This window comes from Anthonomus grandis, chromosome 13 (genome assembly GCF_022605725.1).
Source record: "Anthonomus grandis grandis chromosome 13, icAntGran1.3, whole genome shotgun sequence".
Lineage (NCBI taxonomy): Eukaryota > Metazoa > Arthropoda > Insecta > Coleoptera > Curculionidae > Anthonomus > Anthonomus grandis.
This window is the reverse complement of record NC_065558.1, coordinates 5,282,031-5,301,704: the sequence shown is the minus strand read 5'-3', so window position 1 is coordinate 5,301,704 and position 19,674 is coordinate 5,282,031. Positions and strand designations below refer to the sequence as shown.

Sequence of the window (19,674 nt, the reverse complement as noted above, 5' to 3'; positions counted from 1 at the left end):
CTTTAATACGTTTGAATTCAAATTTGGATATAGGGAGTGCAAATATAATAAACTAAAAAAACAACATTACTCAAAATCCTTTATTTCAATAAAATTTTATTCCCTAAATATAAATATGGTAAACGGATAAAAATATTATAAATCACAGATATTTTACAAGTCAGTATATCCTTAAGAGTCTAAAACGTACAATTATTTATTTTAAAAATGATATAATTAGATCTCACCTACGGATTTAATTAAAAATTAAATACATACGATGTTAGGGTGTTTCCGAAATCGCCGTTAAACACATCATTTATGTCTAAAACATGTATTACGCATGCTTCACTAAAAATCCTTTAGGTATAAAAGTGTTCATTTAAAATTATTCTTGATTTCTTTGAATAAAAACTTGGCCTGAAACCAAAATACCTGAGGCAGTAACAAAAAAAAAACAAATTAAGACGCCAATCGATAAATTCACAACGACTATTTTAGGACAACCTTATACACCTAACACGGACGTTTTCCCATAAACTATCCCTCCTCGAACCTCAATAAATAGGAATTTTCTTGGTAATAGTTTTCCTGCACATGTGACAAGTCCTCAAAGTGTCGGCGCACACCTGACAGGTCCCGTGGCCGCACAAAAACACGACGTTCCTCTTCCGTTCCATGCAGATGCTGCACGCGTGACTCTCCTCGAACTCGGCGATTTTATTCTCCAAATATTTCACTCGCTCGGCACTCGGTTGTCGGTTTTTCGGTTGCACAACGCGGCCGTCCTTCGTTACTCGTTTCTGCACGAACTCGTCGCACACGAGGCATTTTTTCATGCGACTCGAACAGTCCTCGCAGACCGGCTTGTGACCGCACGGTTCCAGTTTCACGTTCTCTTCGGTCACTTCTGAACATACTCGGCATTCCGTGATATTTCCTGAAAAAATAAATAATTTAAAGTTTATTAATTTACAGAATAGATTTGACGTTATTTATTTAATATTTTAGGAACGATATTTGTCTTAATTCTGGAGGTAGATGCCATTTGGCATAACTAATGTATAAAACTCGAAAAATTCATCCATTATCGCAAAGATGCTGGTCATACACTTTTATAAAAGGTAAAAACACAAAATCTACAGCATCACAAATGTGATAAGAGCTAAGTAGATTGGTCTTAAAGTCTGAAAAGATCACAAAAACATCTCTAAATGTTTTTGTTTCAGCTTTGACTTATAAATAATAATATATCGACTTACTAAAACCGACTTTGATATCTCAAAATTCATAAAAGAAAACCTCGATAATTACCTAAAGAGACGTCATCCTCTGGCACAGCCTCATTCCTCCTGCTTCTCCTATTACCCCTCGGTTCCCCCCCAGGACTGTTTTTCGTCAAATTATAACCCTCCAACCGCGACACGAGCAGATCCAACTGGGGCAAATCCGACTGTCGTTCCTCCTGCGTCTCCTCGACTACCACCACGTAACTACGGAGCAGATCCTGTAACGCCGGTTCCTGCAGCAAATCCAGGGCGTGTTGGCCTTTAGAGTTGACCGCGTCAATATTTATGCCCTTCCGGATTAAGAAACAGGCGATCGCCAGGGCCAATTTGTGCTCCGACACCGGTAGTTCCAGGAATATCTGGTTTATCTGTGGACTGTGACTTTCGGTGATCTCCCTCGTTAGTTGGGTGCGTTTCATTAGGACCATGTGCAGCGCGGAATCTCCGTCCTCGTCCGTCGCGTTTACGTCCGCTTTAAGACGAATTAGGGTTTCTATTACATCTGAATGGCCTAACAAAAAAAAAACATGTACAATACGTTAGATCTTAAATAATCTTGACATTTCTTGTCTTATTTCTTACCCTGACTGACGGCCAACAGTAAAGCGGTTTGATTTCTATTGTTCCTTAGATCGATTTCGGCTTGTCCGACCCGGATCAACGTCTCGACGACCTCGCGATGTCCGTTCAGGGCGGCCAAGTGTAGGGCGGAAAACCCGTCGTCCTTCTTTACGTTCACCAGTTGGCGCGCGTGTTGCAACAAACATTGCGTGGCCCAATTTTTGCCCTTCAACGCCGCCTGATGGAGCACGTTAAAACCTCGCTTGTTACGTAAAGTGAAGTCGGTGCCTAGTAAACATTGTTTGCATGAATTTTTTTTGGCACTCAAAACAGACATTTTTCAAGAGTCTTATTTTTACCGTTAAGCATTTAGTTGCGACGAAAATTTTGTAATCTTCTCAGAGATTTTAATCTCACAACCTTCCTTTTAATATCCAATCTAATTAAGCTTATAAATTACATTGCATCGCTGAAATTGATTTTTCTAAAAATTAATGCATGTGTGTGAGATAGGTAGGTATGCAAAAATTTAAAAAATTATTTTTAAGGAATTCATTTCTTCTTCTAGATAAAAAATATAATATAGAGTTGTACAAAAAGCCTTGAACCTTTGAAAGCCAAATAACAGCTAAATTAAGGACAAATTCAAATTTCTCATGTCAAAAAAAACCCTTAGATGCCAATTTTCATTCTGAAATCGGCATTGTTATACATACATCGTTACATACACTTATATTATACATCGTTGTTGGCACATATATAATGCAAGCATGATTTGGCCTTCCAGTCATTACATCTAAAAAATCATTTAGATGCATCATCTATAGTATAGCATTATTTAAATCAAATAAAATCTGATCTGAAAACCGTTACATTAGAAAGTCAGTAAAGTTTAAAGACGGCTGCGTTACTTTACACTTTTTCTTCTGCTAAGGAAATTTCATTGCTATTAAGTTCACCATATTATTAATAAAAAAATAAAAACTTAAATATACCTACAAATACAGCTCTATACAAACCTACTAAATAACTATATTGGTCCTGTATTTTCAAATTTAAAAAAAAAAATCCACTTAAATATACACTAATCTACGAGACGGAAATAATTGTCAGTGACTCATTGTTAGCATTAGGGCAGCCAAGACGTTTTAGGGGCGAGAGGAGTAGATTCCAGCGGCGGCGTATGCATTTTTTAAAAATGAATATACCTACTATTTAGGTCGAGTTTAGGTAATTAATAGAACTTTTTAAAAAAATGAAAAATTTTGTTTCTAGTATAAGTAATTTTGCATAAAATATCCCTGATATTTTGCTCAATTTAGCACTTGGGTTCTTATAAATTATCGGCCAATAATTGGAACACATACATGGGCGGCTTTTTCTATTGCAAAAAATACTAATAGAAAAAATACAAAATAAGAGGTATAGTTTCTAAGGTTTATTAGTCTATAACAACTAATGTGAATGGGGAAGACAAAAGGCACTTTTAAAAATAAATTTAATCTACAGGGTGTTTTAAAATTGACTAAACAAGACATGACAAGATGATTTATTATTGACTGGACACAACCTATTATTTTTTAAATTTGTCATTCGCTATCTGAGGTTTCATAAGAATTTAAAGAATTGTCAGTATCACTATCACTGTTTGCGGAACCAGGAGTTATAATAAGTGGTTCAACTACAACTTCAACTTAAATATAAAAATCCAACATTTTTTGTTCTTCCTTGATCACATGTCCGATGCACTTTTGACAGTTAGTTGCTGTTACGCCACCAATAGCTTCGTTTAATAAAACTTTTACGTCATTCAATTTAAACGTTTTATTTTTACTAGCAACTTCATCTTTTATTTGTGCCCATATAAGTTCTATAGGGTTTAGTTCACAATGGTACTGCGGTAAACGCAATATTGTAACACCACGTTCTCGCGCCATTTCATCAACAACATATTTAATGTACTGGTTTTTGTGGATACGAACAATATCGAGCAATTGTACCTTGAGCATATCTTCGTCGAATCGTATGTCCCCTTTTGATTTTAACCAGTCTTTTATGTCTCCTTTTCGCCAAGCAGTCGTTGGTATTTTTTCCACTCGCCGACTATGATAAGGCGCATTATCTATGACGATAACTGAACCGGGGTCTACTCGCACCAATACCGACGAAAACCACTTTTCAAAAACCTCTGCGTTCATATCTTCGTGGTAGTCACCCGTTTTCTTCGATTCAAAAACGTTTAGCCTACCTTCCAGAAATCCAGAACCACTACCTATATGTGTAGTAATTAGGCGACGGTCCTTGTCGGAAGGAGCTTTCAAACTCGTGGAAAGCCCATCCAAAAAGGCTTGCCGCGAATTTGTGACATTTAAGTCCTGCCATACTTTTGCACGTGTGTTCTTCATTCAGCCATGTTTCATCGGTGTAATAAATTTTTCTTCCTTCGCGCCGATGTTCACGAATTTCTTTTAAATATTTCCTTCGCCACAATACGATTTCATTTTTTTCTATTAAAAAACTTTTGCGGTTCCTTTTTAAATATAGAAAATTCAACTCATGCAATGTTCGCTTTAAAACACCAAAAGATATTATGGGTAAAGAATTATCAGCAGTAAGTTCTGTCTTAATTTTCTTTATTGTTGGTATCTCGTTCCTAAAGAAAAAACTGTGCAATTTCCGGCGAATGGCATATTTTACGTAATCATCTAGCACAATCTTTTTTCTGCCTCTTGTCTCCACTTGCTTTTCATCTTTAGCTTTAAGACATCTAAAAACTGTCCTGGAACTTAATTTTGTTAAATTCCCGCATAATTCTGCCGCGTCCTCAACAGACAAATCTGGATTTCTAGCACGAACACTTTCATATACAGTTTTCACTAACTGATGTTCGCCAGAAGTCAAATATTTCCTTTTTACTTTTTTAGCAGGCGGACCAGAACTTGACGAAGCTTCGTCTTCCATTTTATAAAAAAATTATTTTACTTAAAATACCTATTTATTACAAATTACTCAAAATATTTATTAGAATAAACCCCCAAACGCGTCTATGGAATGAAAGAGCAACAAATGTAGGTATGTTGGCTAGGCGTTGCCATTCTCCTAAAATTAAAGGCTGGTCGAATTGTTGCTCCATTTACCGCGATTTACCACAAGAGAAAAAGACAAGTATCCCGTACTTAGTAAAACTAGCCGCGCAAAGTTTTACTAAGTACAACGTTCGACCAGATCAGCGAGGTCACACCATTAGAGTAAGTGACATTTTGCAAGCTATCAATAGATTTTGTATAGTGGGAATTAAACATTATTTTTAGCCACTCTAGTTGTGTTGCTTGTTGGTCGTTTGTGATGTCACTGACAATATTTCCGACTCGTAGTATAGTAAAATGCTTTATAATTACAGAAATAATTATTTCTATTTAGGTTTTTTTCTACCAACTTACAAAAAAAGGTTTGCTGGATGCCTAAAACTATTTTAAAATATGATGTGATTATGTTTTAAATTGCCATGAAGTTGTAACATCTTAATTGAGTAATCACAATGTTCCATTTTTTACTCACAGATCGGTGAAGATACAGTTTAGTCAACATGTGCTCAGGAGCAAGGGAGGTGTTTTGTTTATAACATATTCACCGATTCTCTGATTTCAAGTTTACACACATTTTCAAAATAGGAAATTTTCGTGTTAAAAAAATGTTAATTTAACTTATTGGTGTCATTCAAAGCAAAAAAAAAAAAAATCTTATTACTTAAACACGCTTCTAAAAAATTTGGAATGGCATCACAGCAAACCAAAAGCTGATATCTCATTTTTAGTTGAAAAAGGTTGAGTCATTTCAGTGTTTTTGTGAACTGTTACGATAGTAAAAACTTGTTCCGCACCATGGGAAAAAAGAAATTCAAGCCGATCTTTTCGCAAGTAAATACGTACCTAAAAAATATATTGTCATATCATATTAAGGGAGAACCGTCATCATAAACGTAGAATAAGGCATAGAAACAACCCTAACTAAAAACTTATTAAGAAATCTATAATAATTATAAAATATTTAATTTCCATAAAAATGCTTTTTATTAGATAGGTACCTTTACTCTTATGAAGTACTTTAAAAAACGCATAAAGAATTCATAAACGGTAATATTGATTACAATTTACAGCATAATCTATTATTAATAAATATTTATCATGCAAATATTTTTTTACGACGTCACTGATAAAGATTCCTTGTGTCGGTGGAATCAACAATGCCTAAAACAATGCCTGCATTCATTTAACTTTGAATATTGACTTCTTTATATAGTATTTTATCATATTTTATTAAAAAAATGCTTCATATTTTATTAAAGAGGAATAGTAGTAATGTTTTGTTCCTGTCAGAATAAGTGACAATTTTTTATGATATTATAAAAGTTTTTTCTTGCTATTTCTACATAAGCATTCAACATCATTGCATCAGAGATGTTGCAAGCAAACAAACTGTCCATAGTTCCACGTCAATGCTAATTCTAGCCTTTCAATGTTCTAACATTACTTTCTTCTTACCTACTTGGTAATCTTATGATTTCAACATTTATATTGGTTTCATTTTAAATTGTTAAAATTTTTAATTAATTTTTTATAAGTAATTAAATTTAGACTTTCTCCCTGTGTTGACCAGATTAAGGTTACTCGTGGTTCGAAATGTCTCTCTATTAAAATTTATATATCATTCCAATGCTTGTGACCCTATCGAGCAGCTTGGCAGGTGTCAGATGCCGGGAAGTTGTTCAGATCAGATGGAACTATTGTATTTTTAATTAACCTCGTTTTCACAATAATGTAAATTCCCCGGACTTATTTATTTAAATAATAATTTTTCAGCATAAACATTTGTTCAGGTATACCAGGGCTAGTGATAACTCATCACTTTATACGGATTCACTTAATTCTAGGAAAAATAACCTATCCAGCTCGTAGTTCTGGAATAAGTTTTGAAAGTAACAACGTGACTAGGACCCGGAAGGTACAGTGTTCGATGAGTACAGAACGAGCTATTTCGATACTGTGTATTTACTTCGCTTGCACACGATTTGTACGTAAATAGTTTAATAATTATACAGGACGGCGCTGTGTAATGGATGCGACAAAAGGCATAAGATTAGTTTGCATAATTTAATATTATAAGACATAGAAATTCATAAAAATTAAATGTAAGTATTTCCCAATGAATGATGAAAAATGTTTTACTTAAGGCTACGGTTATAGTGCATGCGTGTTCTGACGAACTGGCGTTCGGACGAACTCGTCAGAACACGCGCGAACAAACAAATAAACAGCAGCAAACTATAGTGGTTACGTTAGGAGCGAATTGTTCGGCCGAACCCGCACGAATTCGTCAGAAGAATAGATCTTTCAAATAATTTTGTTTTTTCGGACGAATGTAAATGCGAATTTGAATTGTAAAAGTATGGACGTGGATAAATTAATTAGTTTAGTTCTTGAAAACAAAAGTTTATGGGACATGAAGGACAAAAGTTACCATAATAGAGATCAATCTCGACAAAAATGGGAAAAGATTGCACAGGAAATGAATACAAGTCGTAAGTATTACATTAGGTACATTAATATTACATATATTCCATAGTACTTACATTAAATTAGAAATGAGTTTAGGAATTTAGGTTTAATTATTAATTAAAAATGTTATACTGAAACTGCACCGCCCCTGCTGGGCTCCAAAAGTAATTTTTATAAATGTCTCTTACTTGAGCCGCTGTTGCCCCGTAGCGATTGTATCGCCTTGAAACAGATGTCTTTTTATTGAGACCATGTTGTTCTTGTGTCAGTACTGGGACTCCTTCCATGTCGATAATTACATTATGCAATAAGGTTGCACTTTTCACTAGAATGTCAACTTTTTCAGGATACATCTGAAGTTCTGTTTTTAAAAATCTCCATTTACTAACTAATATCCCAAACGCACATTCAATACAGCGCCGAGCTCTAGACAATCTGTAGTTGAATATCCGTTCTTCACGGGAAAGATTCTGTTTTGAATATGGTTTTAACAAATACGACTTCAACGGATAAGCGTCGTCACCTAATAGTACAAAGGGCGCCATAATTTTTGTTGATGGTATATAGTCGTTATCTGGGATATTAAACGTATTTTGCTCTAAATGTTTATAAACGTTCGAAAGCGAAAATATGCCTCCATCGCTTTGCTTTCCGTAAGCTCCCACATCTACAGTCACAAATCTATAACTGGCATCCGATATTCCTTGTAACACTATTGAAAAATACTGTTTGTAATTATAATATAACGATCCTGAATTTTGTGGGCATTTAATTCTGATATGTTTTCCGTCAATGCAGCCAACGCAGTTAGGAAAATTCCATTTTGTGAAAAAGTCTTTTGCTATAGCTTTTAAATGTTCTGTAGTAGGCATAGGCATGTGTTTTTCCCGAAAGCTATTCCATATTGATAGACATGTTTCATAAACAATTAATCGTATTGCACTATGGGAAATTCTATATGAAAAACTGAGTGCCCTAAAAGACATCCCCGTAGATAGATACCTAAAAAAAATATAATATGATAATAATAAAATTTTAAAGTGAACATCTTCTATTAAATTTTTTTTTATTTCAGTAGAAACTGTCAAAAATAAGTGGCGTGGTCTAAGAGACACCTATCGCAAAGAATTTAAAAAATGCACAGAAACTCGATCGGGCCAAGAAGGGGGCAGAGGAAAAGAATCGACATGGCCGTATTATACAGCTATGCTGTTTCTGAAAGATCAATTCGCCCCTAGAATTATGCAAAGTAGTATTCCAGAACCCGAGGCTGACGGAGAGCTTGAAAACGATGTTGGAGAATTCGATGATAGCAGTGAAGATGACTTGGATGATGAGTCACAGTTGAGCGCAATTGCATCAAGTAATTCCAAAACAGAGAAAAACTTTCGGTCACAATCACAGCGTGTAGCCCCCGACAATCCCGACATAACTCCTCAGACTAAACGTGCCAAAATTGCAAAGTCAAGTGCTTTTTCCAAGCTTCTGGAAATTGAACAGAAAAAGTTGGAGGAATTTAAAAAGAAAAACGCTCCGGTTACCAAGAAAGTAGACCAAGAAGATGCTGATTATCATTTTTTGATGAGCTTGTTGCCATACCTTAAAAATGTGCCAGAAGAGAGGAAAATGATCGTGAGAAATAAGCTGCAGCAAGTATTTTGCGATGAGCAATATTTTCAACAACAAAAAAGCTGTGGAAACACCTATCCATCTTCACACTATTCATATTACAATAAATCTTCAGAGCCAATGCATAACACTAGGCCGACTTCTTCATGTTCCCTCCTGACTACCCCTTCTGGACCTAGCAGTGTAGAAACCGCAGAGCATGACAATATTAATACCTACACAGACTTAGCAACATTTTTTTCCTCACATAACCCTGGACCGTAATAGGATTTCGTATAAACTTTTTCAAAATGTATTAACAGTATTATTTTGTATTTAAAAAATATGGTTTGTAGATAAGAAATAAGAAGTTTTATTCCTTTGACAATCAACTAAGGAAGTATTTGTAAGTATTACTAAGTACAGACTTACCTCAAAGTTAGGGCCAATCTTTCTCTAGCTGATATGCATTCTCGAAAGTTTGATTGCTTAGTTATACTTTCTTCGATCCCCTCTAGGATATAGTTGAAAGTTTGTATTGACATTCTAAAGTATTCGAAAAATTTTTCTGGTTGGCGTAAAAGTTCTTCAAATAGGGTGTGAAATTCACCATTAATATTCCTTGAAGCAAACATTTCGTTTATACATATAGTCCTTTCATTCATTAACAACATTTTTAACAAAGGACTTTCTAAAAACAGATAATCGTCCACGTCATCCATCACGGATATTTTGCGACGGCAACAAAACCAGTAAAAATTAAAATCAGTTCGTCACAATACGCAAACAAACTAACCACTTTTGTTCTGACCAAGAATTCTGACGTTTTCGGCCGAACGCCAGTTCGTCAGAACACGCATGCACTATAACCGTAGCCTAATATTATAGTTATTTTAACAATAAATAGACCCAGCTTCCCAAATATTAGGTTTAAATAAATGAAAGATTCCTAAACAAATATAACGTGCAATTTTTTGAGTTGCAGTGAAACTGCAATTGAGTTCCTTTTTGAAGGAAACACGTTTCGTTTTTTTTCCGATCTAAAGGGCCCGAGAAGCGAATCCTTAACATACCTGGTGTAGTACACAAGAGTTCCACGGCTTGCAAACAGTCTTTTCCAATAGCGTCATGTAACGCGGTGTCCCCGTAAAGATCGACCCGATTCGGATCCGCACCGGCGGCTAAAAGAAGTTGAGCACAGCGTGCCGGTTGCTTATTCGCCGCCACGTGGAGGGCGGTGCATCCGCTCCGATTCGCAACGTTCAAATCCGCTCCGACTTTTATCAGGAGATCCAGCACCTGAGAAAACGACCCGTTTAGCGACATTTTAACTAAATGAACCCATTAGAAGGTTTACTTCCGGTTGGTTTCCGAAGGCGGCATAATGCAGACAAGTGTCGCCGTCCGTGTCGCTTATATTGACGTTGGCGACGTGGCGCAGCAGAAACGTGACTACCGCGATGTGGCCTTGATGCGCTGCAACCTAAAGTGTGACACTTATTTAACGTATGTTGATTTTAAGATTTAGTAATTAGTTATTCTTTAATTATTGGGTCTTTACTGCTTGAAATGAACCATTCTGAAGTCATGATTGTTGCTTTCAGGCGCAAGCCATAAAAAGTCGAATAAAAATGAGAAGAATACTCGGCTCAAAAGCACAAATGATTACACCGCCCAACAGCATGTATGTTGCATGGACTATTTTTATGATTCTAGGCTTATTTTTAATGCTGATATTAAATAATGTCATCAGTTTATATGTGTCAGCTCTAGTTTTTGAGTTAAAAGGAGGGAGTATTTTTCGGGAATTAAAAATACACTCAACGTACAAACATTTTTAATTACAAGAACTATACACTCAGGAATTTTCTTTTATATGATTTTCTAGTAGTTTTGAATGAACTGCTACTCTGAATACTCCAGCAAAAATCGGCCAACATATGTGCATCCCAGCGACCCTGAAATCGTTCCTCCATGGTTCGAAGATCTTGGTGGAATCGTTCACCCTGTTCTTCACTCATGTCACCGAGATTTTCAGGAAAATAGTGTAAATGGCTGTGTAGGAAGTGCACTTTGATGCTCATGTTACATCCAAGTCGCTGGAAGTGTGACAACATCTCTTCGACGTGCGCAATGTAATCATCACCCTTCCTATTACCTAAGAAATTTTGGATAACCCAAACAAAGGAATCCCATGCATTCTTCTCAATTTCTGACATTGAGCTGGTGAAATTAGGATCGTTTACCAACTTGCGAATGCAAATATACCTGCCTTGAGTTTTTCTGAACTTAGACTTGGAAATTTCCTTGAAATATATTTGAAACATTCACCATCTTTATTTAATGCCTTAACATATTGCTTCATTAAACCTAGTTTAATGTGCAGGGGTGGCATTATGATACGATCTCGTGGCACTAGAGGTTCATTTATAACATTAAGACTACCTGGAAGTAGTGCTTCCCTAGAGGGCCATTCTTTTTTTGACCATGTTCTGATTTTGCTCTACTATCCCATAAACACATAAAACAAGGATATTTAGTGTAGCCTCCTTGTTGTCCTAAAAGGAAGTTCACCATCTTAAGATCAACGCAAATCACCCATTTATGATTGTTATATTTGATTTTGTTCATGACCAGTGCTATTGTGGGGCATTCTTTCTTAACTTTAGTTGAATGTGCTATTGGTATGGAGCCTAGTTTATTTCCGTTGTGCAATAGTACACACTTCAAACTCCGTTGTGACGAGTCAATAAATAAACACCAATCGATTGGTTCATATTTCTGCAAGCCCGTGGCAGTCATTAAACCAGAAATATTAGTACAAAATACAAAATTATCCTCCTCAGCGAAAAAGGGAAGTAAGTCTTTTTCTCGAGTGCGGTAATAAGAAACTTTAGTTTCTTTAGTTAAAAGATTTGTCTCTTTTAATCTGGAGGTAAATAATTCAGACGAAGTTTTAGATAGTCCAAGGTCTCTAATTAAATCATCAAGTGCACTTTGATCGAATGGTTTTGGTTCAAAGAGATTTTCTGGAACAAACTCGTCATCGCTCATGCTACTCAGTTCATTCAATTCATCAGAACTTTCTGTAGATGTAGATGGTAATGGTAAAGATGTATCTTTTGAGCTCCTTACAGGCCTCACAGCTGATGTTGATGTGGGGTAAATCCATTTGGAGCGGTTCGTCTTGTTGATTCCTTTTATATTAACAACGCAAAAATAGCAGTCATCGTGATGATTTAAAGGTTCACGCCAAATCATTGGGGATTGGAATTTAAAAGACAGTCTCTTCTTAGTGGCCCATAAACGTAATTCTTCAACACAAATTTTGCACACAATATTGGGCACCCAGCACTTGTTATCTGTTTCCAAAGGAAAACCAAAACACTCTAAATACGCTCGTTTCACAAAGTCTGACATATTCAATCGAAATTTTTGAAAAACATATTCACCACAAATATAACAAAAACAATTCGGATCGTTAATGCAGACCCTTCTTAGCGAAGTCATGATGAAAATTACAATAATTTATCTAAAACGCGACTATAATAGATAAAAAACCAAAAATAAAGATAAATGAGAAGAACGTAGCTATATCTAAACAACTCGAGCTGTTAGAGTAAAACTGACGACAGATTCGAAATCAGATGCCTCGAATTAGTAAACAACAATAAAAATATTTCAGTCAACATAAAATAACCTTCGATTTGTTGTGCAGTGTTATAAACGATCGCCGAAAAATATCTCTCGTCAGCAATAAAAATCAAAAGTAATTTAACATGACGAGGGTATATTTCTGACTGCCGATCAACTGCCAAAAACATCCGCACAAAAACACACTTAATACAAAGAACAAAATAAAACAAAGAGAAAAATATCGTCTCGTTATCTTTTCGTTATCCGCGGCCTGATTTATTGTCCATGTATGGGGTTCTTAGGCGGCATAGGAATCGCTCGGTTCTTCGGTTTTCTATTTTCTTTAAATTTTTAAAGGATTTTGCTGCTTGGAGTATAAACGGTTTAATTTATATTATGAACTAATGATCTGTTTTATATGTAAATGTATTTTTATTTTTTAAGCAAGTAATTTTTTACAAAAATACGAATTAGTTCACCGGCCTGAACCAGAATTTTTAATTTTCAATTTTTTTCTAATACAAAGCAGACCACTACTATCGATTGGTTTGCATCATTTGAAAAGTAGTTCTTTCAACTTTAAATAGCGATATTACTCATGAAGCTCAGTAACATACATAAGGATATTTTAAAGCCTTTTATGACCAACAGTTTATTCCTAATAACTCTTTATTGGCGGTACTGAGAGGTTTCAAACTTTCAACATATTAATAATTTTTTAGAACCTATTTTTTGACATAATCTACAACTTTCTATGTACAGTAGTTTTTGCTCTACACTTTTTTGACTTTGACGCTTATAAATGACATATCTATGCCACGAAAGAAACCCAGTTTTTCTCGTCAAACACCTGGAATTTATCTGGCTCTAATTCCCTAGAAGCCGTTTTTATTTAAATATTACCGTTTTTCTACAAAACGCATTTTAGTGACGTAGTCTTTCTTGTACAACGAGGTACTAAGCAAAATTGTGTTAAAAGTTCAAGGCGCGGAAAAAGCAACTTCACGAGGGTTGATCTGAAAGAACGCCTTTTCAAATATGCATCTTTGCATCAAGGACTTTTGTGCCTGTAAGTTTTAAGAAATGAGGAAAAACCATAACGAGGCAAATTGATCCCGCGTAAAAATTGCCAATAATTTTTCGTTTTTCTCCCTTCGAAAGTGCCAGATAACAATCGTTTTTTTTCATCACCTGATCTCATATTTCCTACGTATAACACCGAAAACCACAAAAAAATTCGCCACAGAAACCCAAAGTTATTAGCCTCGACATATCGAGAGGTCCAAAAATTCGAAAAAAGAAGGGTAATAGTGAGCTTCGCTCTTTACAAAAACGGGTTGCTACAAATTACTGTTTAGAATTTACCAACCATTAATTTTCAAATTAAATAATAGATTGCTTTTTAATTTAAAAAAAAATCCGAAAAATTCGGTAAACTAGTCATTAAGCTCGGTTGCCGGGCCAAGGTCGACTAACGATGAAATTCATTGAACGTTTTTATATCTCCTTTTAGAATAATTTTTAAAATCTTCCAGGCAATTTAAATCATCTCGCAATAATGTTCCGGGCTTTTTGAATAAACTGAAATTTTATTCCAGGCATTTTAATAAACAATTCTATGCCCAGTCCAGTTAGATTTCCCTGTAAACTCTACAAGTTTACCTGTAAAGCGGTTTTACCGCTACTACGAGCGTTAACGTGGACACGTGACGGGCCTTCGACCAATCGTTGCACGGCCTCCAAATGACCTTGAGCCGCGGCCCGGACCAACGCGTCCACCGACGCGTTCGAATCCGGATTTGGCGTGTTGTGCACTCCCGGATGCCATTCGACTGTAAAATTTGAATAATTTCAATAAAGTGATATACGAAACCCGAAAGACGACGTACTGGAGGGACCTTGTCTCTGATTTTGGTTGGCGTGCATAGTGTTCGCTAGTTCGGCAGCACTCCCTGGCACAGTTTTAACGCACAACGGGTTTAAAGTCCATACTGTGCCGTCCAGTTGAACCCTCAGGTCACCGTCTCCGTAAATCTTTAGCACTTTGCCGAGTTTTCCCAAAGACTGTAAAAATATTATAATTAAAGCATATTTTAAGTAGCAAATGACCAAGGATTAGTAGAAACAGTTCAAGTTTAATTGATATCATTATATAGTAATAATATATAGCCTTTATATTACGTTAAAAACTTATATACAAATCCATACCAAGGTACGGTGAGCTCAGAACTATTCTATTTAAACACTGCACTAACAAAAGGAATAACAAAAATAATTCACTTAAAATAGTGAACCATTATTATCTATTTAAAAATAAAAAAAATAATCAAAATGTTGCCAAAAGAATACCTAAAAATTATAAAAACTTACATCAAAATATATATATACATCAAAAAGCAGAAGCAGCAAAAAGCCTACTTAAGTGAAGTGAAATTTTATTATAAATTAAAAACAGCGTAATTATTACTAAAGTTCACAAGACAAAGCCAATGGTTTAGATTTGAGGTTATTAGGCTATTACTGTAAATTTTAACTATGTTATGACTAAAGGAGCCTTGAAATTTGGTAGTTTTATGTTTTGGTAAGTTTTGAGAGTGACGTGATTATCAACATGTATGCTATTATTACTAGCTAATATATCTGACAAATGTCTGGGATGTTTGGTGTAGACAACTTTATACACCATATTAGCCACATTTATAATAAAGTTTTAGTTTGATAGTGGTCGGTAAAATGTCCCTATGCATGTATAAAATTAAGTAATTAATTTTACTCAGTCATTGATTGAGATTTAAAAAACTTTGATAAGAGACAGTCTGAGCTAGACGTTCAACATATAAATTACGAATCTATTTTACAGCAATGATTTTTCAATGATTAAGTGACAAAACTGGTCAAACTGAATATTAGACTTCTACCTAGACATAAAGAACTACCTGCCTTTTGTTATTTTTAGTGAAAAAAGGCATACCTGTCCTTTGAACTTGACAACCACAAAAAGAATTCAAACAATATTTCTGATAAATTAAATAATTTGAATATTACTATAATAATGAAATAAGTGACGATTTTGTAAGTGTATACCAGTTGACCAGGCGGATAATGTTGAAATTGTTTTTAAAGACATCTCAGAAATAAAATAAAAAAAATATGGCTATTGACCTAGTAAATAATTATCTTGTTCTTTTTAGCATTGAATTTCTTGCCCCTTGAAAAAGAAAGAGTTTTAATTTATCAGCTCTATTTAAGGGAGAATTAATTGTGATTATTAAGTCTTTACCAAAACAAAATAAAATTGAATTTACTTTCAGAGCTAAGACCAATTTCTCTTTAACTAATCTTTGCCAAAATGTTTCAAATAATAGTGCTGGATATGTTGCTTGAATTTGTAAATGTGCATGAAATTATACCCTCAATACAGTCAGATTTTCGAAATAATTATTGGACAGCCAAAAACATCCCAAACATCAGCCAATATGGACTCCTCCTTGACTGGTACTGTTAGATTTCAGTAAGGCTTTTGATCTTACAAAATCATGAAATGTTTTTTTCCGTATAATTCATGTCAATGTATGCAAAAAATTAATGAGGACTCAATATTGAAATGGTCAAGAATGCTTTTGAATTCTGATGAAGGCACAAACTTACTCATAGGTTCTAATACAATAAAAAAATAATTTCTTTAATTTAATTTTACTACTTTACCTATAAACAGAACACCCTTAGTCTTTCCTTATTTTGCATCAGCAAAGAATCTTGGTGGCATTTTTGATCAGGTCTTAACTTTTAGGTGCATGTCAATAAAAAATTATCCTTCATCATGCTTTACTTAAAAATTTGTTTGAATTAATATATAATTAAATTAATGCTTGAGAAGGCTCTTGTTTGACAGCTAGATTATGGAACCATTGTTTTGTATAATGACCAAAACCTTGTGCACAGTCGCAACCTAACCTAACTGAAGATTTTAAAAACTCATTTGCCTGTCAGGGTGTTATTTTTGTTAAACTATGAAGTAAACAACTAAATACAGTCATGCATACTTTCTATTTTAAACAATAAATACAAGACTTTTCTATTAGGTTCATATCTACCTTTATTGTACTGTTAACTAATGAATTTAGCATTAAACAGTATTGTATTGGAACTGCCCACTAAATACTGTATTTTTCAGACAGTATGGAAAACCCATTGTTAGTGTTATCTAATATTTTCTTGTAGCATAATAAACATTTATTTATTATTTAATATTTACTTACATTCTTCATATAGTCTATCCACTCTCCATGTCCCTTTTGTAACTCTTTGACTTTTTCAGCATCAGATATCAGGGTAACAATGTCACCAACGGCAAAACTAATGATTTTGTGCAAGGCTTCCGGATTAAAGGTCCATCTGTTGTTGCAGCCTTCATACTGAACCCTTATATCTCCCTTATCTGTTACTCTGTGAACCAGTCCAATTTTCCCAATATACTAAAAATAATCTTTAAACTCAACTGTAAAAAATAATAATAATAAAAACAATACCTCAGCCATTCTAGGATTCCACCCTCCGTGCCCTTGTTGCATAGATTTTAATTGTTCTAAAGTAACAGTGACTTGAACCTTATCTCCTACCCCAAAAGGTAAAGGGCCTGATCTTGCAGGTCTTTGAATAGGGGGCTCAATATTTTGACCTAAAATTACTTTATAAGCCAATCAACAACACTTAGGGGCACACCATACCTAAAACTGGCAAATGATCTGGATAATATGAACCTCCACTAGTTGGCTGTATAAACTTAATATCACAAATGCCTTTATGACCCAGTCTGTAAACATTTGTATTTCCTGAGGACCACTGAATGTTTACCACAGATCTACTAGTTTCATTATCCCAGCCCCTTATGTCAATCACTGTACCAACTTTTCCTAAAAATTTTTTTTTTTTCACAAAATCTATAAAATTAAGTCCCTAGGGGCCATTAATTACCTTCTCCCCCATCCTGATTACTCCACTCCCAGTTAAATCCTCTGATTACCTTAGCCCCTTCATAAATACCCTTAAGTTCACCCTTACGACATTTTTCTCTAGGAGGCAATAATACACTAAAATATTACTATCAAAATGCATTCACAATACATTTAAATAAATACTCCTTACCCAGGTGACAATGCCGTGTCGAATCTCATAAACTGATGCACCAAATCATGTTTGTCATTATGGTAACATTTGTAACATAAGTCATAGTTGGGACACACCTTACACCTGAAGCTCATGCCACTAATCCCTTGGACTTTACAGGAATCACACACTGTGTTCGGATGCTTGATTCCTGTAAATTCCATTTTGAAATTTGTATATTTGGTTGATATTGTAGATGACATTAAGAAAAAGTAAATGAAGTTTTGGCTTTCAATGCATGTAGATCATTAATAATTTACGTGAACTTTAGGCTATCTGAGAGTTATAAAAATGAAAGCCAAACTAACAGTACATAAACTAATTATTCAATTTTATGGTTTCTCAAAAAAAATTATAATTTTAACATTTTTATAAAGTATTTTTGCCTCTACTGGCATTACAATGGGAAAAACCATTAAGGTTTAAAACCGTGCAAACCAGTTTGAAATACTTGTAAATAATTAGTAGAAAAGCTAGCAGCCAACCAAATCAAAGGACTTTAATGTGAAATTAATGGAATAAACAATTATATCACTTACCTATTTGAGCATTATCAATGATTCTTAGGTCATACTTGCCCATATAACCCACTCTATAGTTAGTTCTAGCCCCATTGTCCCACTGGACCACTACAGTTTTTTCTGGAGAGGCTCCAGTTCCTGGTTTACCCAATTCACAGACGGTGCCCACAAACCCTTCACCGCCATCTAAAATATCAATTTAACCAAGTGAATGAAGAATATTTGTTAAAATTGTCGAGAGTCACCTTGGTCTCCCCAGGCCCAATCTGGACCCCTAACTATTCGTAAACCTGGTACCAACATTGTATGATATTTTTTTTTTCCTGAGGTTGCACCATATAGTAGTTGTATATAAAAAAAAGGACCTTTTTAGAACAATATCAACTGTGATTAGTCATCAATGGACTCCACCACCTTAGATCCTCATTTATCTAATCTGTTTTTGATCTTGGCTTATCCCCATATTATTATAAGAGCATTAAATAAACGGCAAGTATTTACGTCCAATTTGGAATAATATTTATCTCTTCTAGTTAGGGTAATGAAATTATAAAAAATAAACAATTTATATGCAAAATTGTAAACATCGATTTGACAGTTTTGACGTTTGATTGACAATGATAAGCAGAGACGGATATTGATAATTGCTGACCGTATTTCTAAAGCCTGATTTACAATAAACATTAATCGAACGAATATTTTTAAGTAGCGTAAAACGAGTGGCGGATTTTAGTTAAGTTGTAAACAAACCTAAGAAGCTTTAATTATTCGATAACAATGGCAATTTGGATGTTCCGTGTGCTATAGCTTTCTGTGCTTATAGAGAAACATTTTTGAAAATTTGGATGGAAACACTCCAATCACAAATATATGAAAAACCGTTAAAAAGTTTAACTACTCCTACATGGAAAAACCGCACAGAATAGAAAAGAAAACATGGTTGAAAAATGGAACACTAAAAATGATTCAAACGGCTAAGCCTCAACATGTTGACAAAATCAAGACCAGGAACATTCATGTATGCGTGAAATGGAACCCATCACGACCGTGAAATTCATATTGTTTTAAGAAATAAAAAAGAATAATCACCAAGTCTCGATCAAATGGCAAATAAAATGCTGCACAATCTGACAGCAGAATATATTGACAAATTAACTATAAAATGTAACGAAATTGTCCATGGTACCACACCAATACCACGGGATTGGAAAAAGCCAAATTCTAGGTTCTATACTAAAAATAAAGGCAAAACCCAGAAGACTATCTAAGGTATAGATCAATTACCTTAAAATCTAAAATTAATTATTCAGATGAGATTAGAGATTTTGATAGCTTGCTGAATAGATTTTGAAAAGATCG

General features: G+C 34.6%; 3 protein-coding genes across 4 annotated transcripts; 1 reads left to right on the top strand and 2 right to left on the bottom strand.

Moving 5' to 3' along the window:
- Nucleotides 1-66: 66 nt before the first annotated feature.
- LOC126743720 (E3 ubiquitin-protein ligase MIB2) lies at nt 67-18,905 on the bottom strand. Its single transcript, XM_050450934.1, has 14 exons — nt 18,561-18,905; nt 18,334-18,501; nt 17,774-17,945; nt 17,603-17,718; nt 17,356-17,541; nt 17,158-17,306; nt 16,888-17,103; nt 14,518-14,692; nt 14,291-14,460; nt 10,350-10,475; nt 10,066-10,291; nt 1,851-2,117; nt 1,294-1,779; nt 67-919 (listed from the first exon to the last, which is right to left on the bottom strand). The coding sequence occupies exons 1-14, from the start codon at nt 18,616-18,618 to the stop codon at nt 537-539; spliced, it is 2,898 nt and encodes a 965-aa protein (XP_050306891.1). The 5' UTR covers nt 18,619-18,905; the 3' UTR covers nt 67-536.
- Nucleotides 7,265-9,362, top strand: LOC126743723 (uncharacterized). Of its 2 annotated transcripts, none has more exons than XM_050450937.1 (2): nt 7,265-7,407; nt 8,463-9,362. In XM_050450937.1, exons 1-2 carry the CDS (start codon nt 7,275-7,277, stop codon nt 9,275-9,277), a joined length of 948 nt encoding a protein of 315 aa, XP_050306894.1. In that variant the 5' UTR covers nt 7,265-7,274; the 3' UTR covers nt 9,278-9,362. The 2 variants fall into 2 exon arrangements, with proteins under 2 accessions (XP_050306894.1, XP_050306893.1); XM_050450936.1 differs by having other exon boundaries at nt 8,460-9,362.
- LOC126743721 (uncharacterized) lies at nt 7,415-9,848 on the bottom strand. The gene is made up of 2 exons (XM_050450935.1): nt 9,425-9,848; nt 7,415-8,386 (listed from the first exon to the last, which is right to left on the bottom strand). Exons 1-2 carry the CDS (start codon nt 9,712-9,714, stop codon nt 7,498-7,500), a joined length of 1,179 nt encoding a protein of 392 aa, XP_050306892.1. The 5' UTR covers nt 9,715-9,848; the 3' UTR covers nt 7,415-7,497.
- Nucleotides 18,906-19,674: the final 769 nt, after the last annotated feature.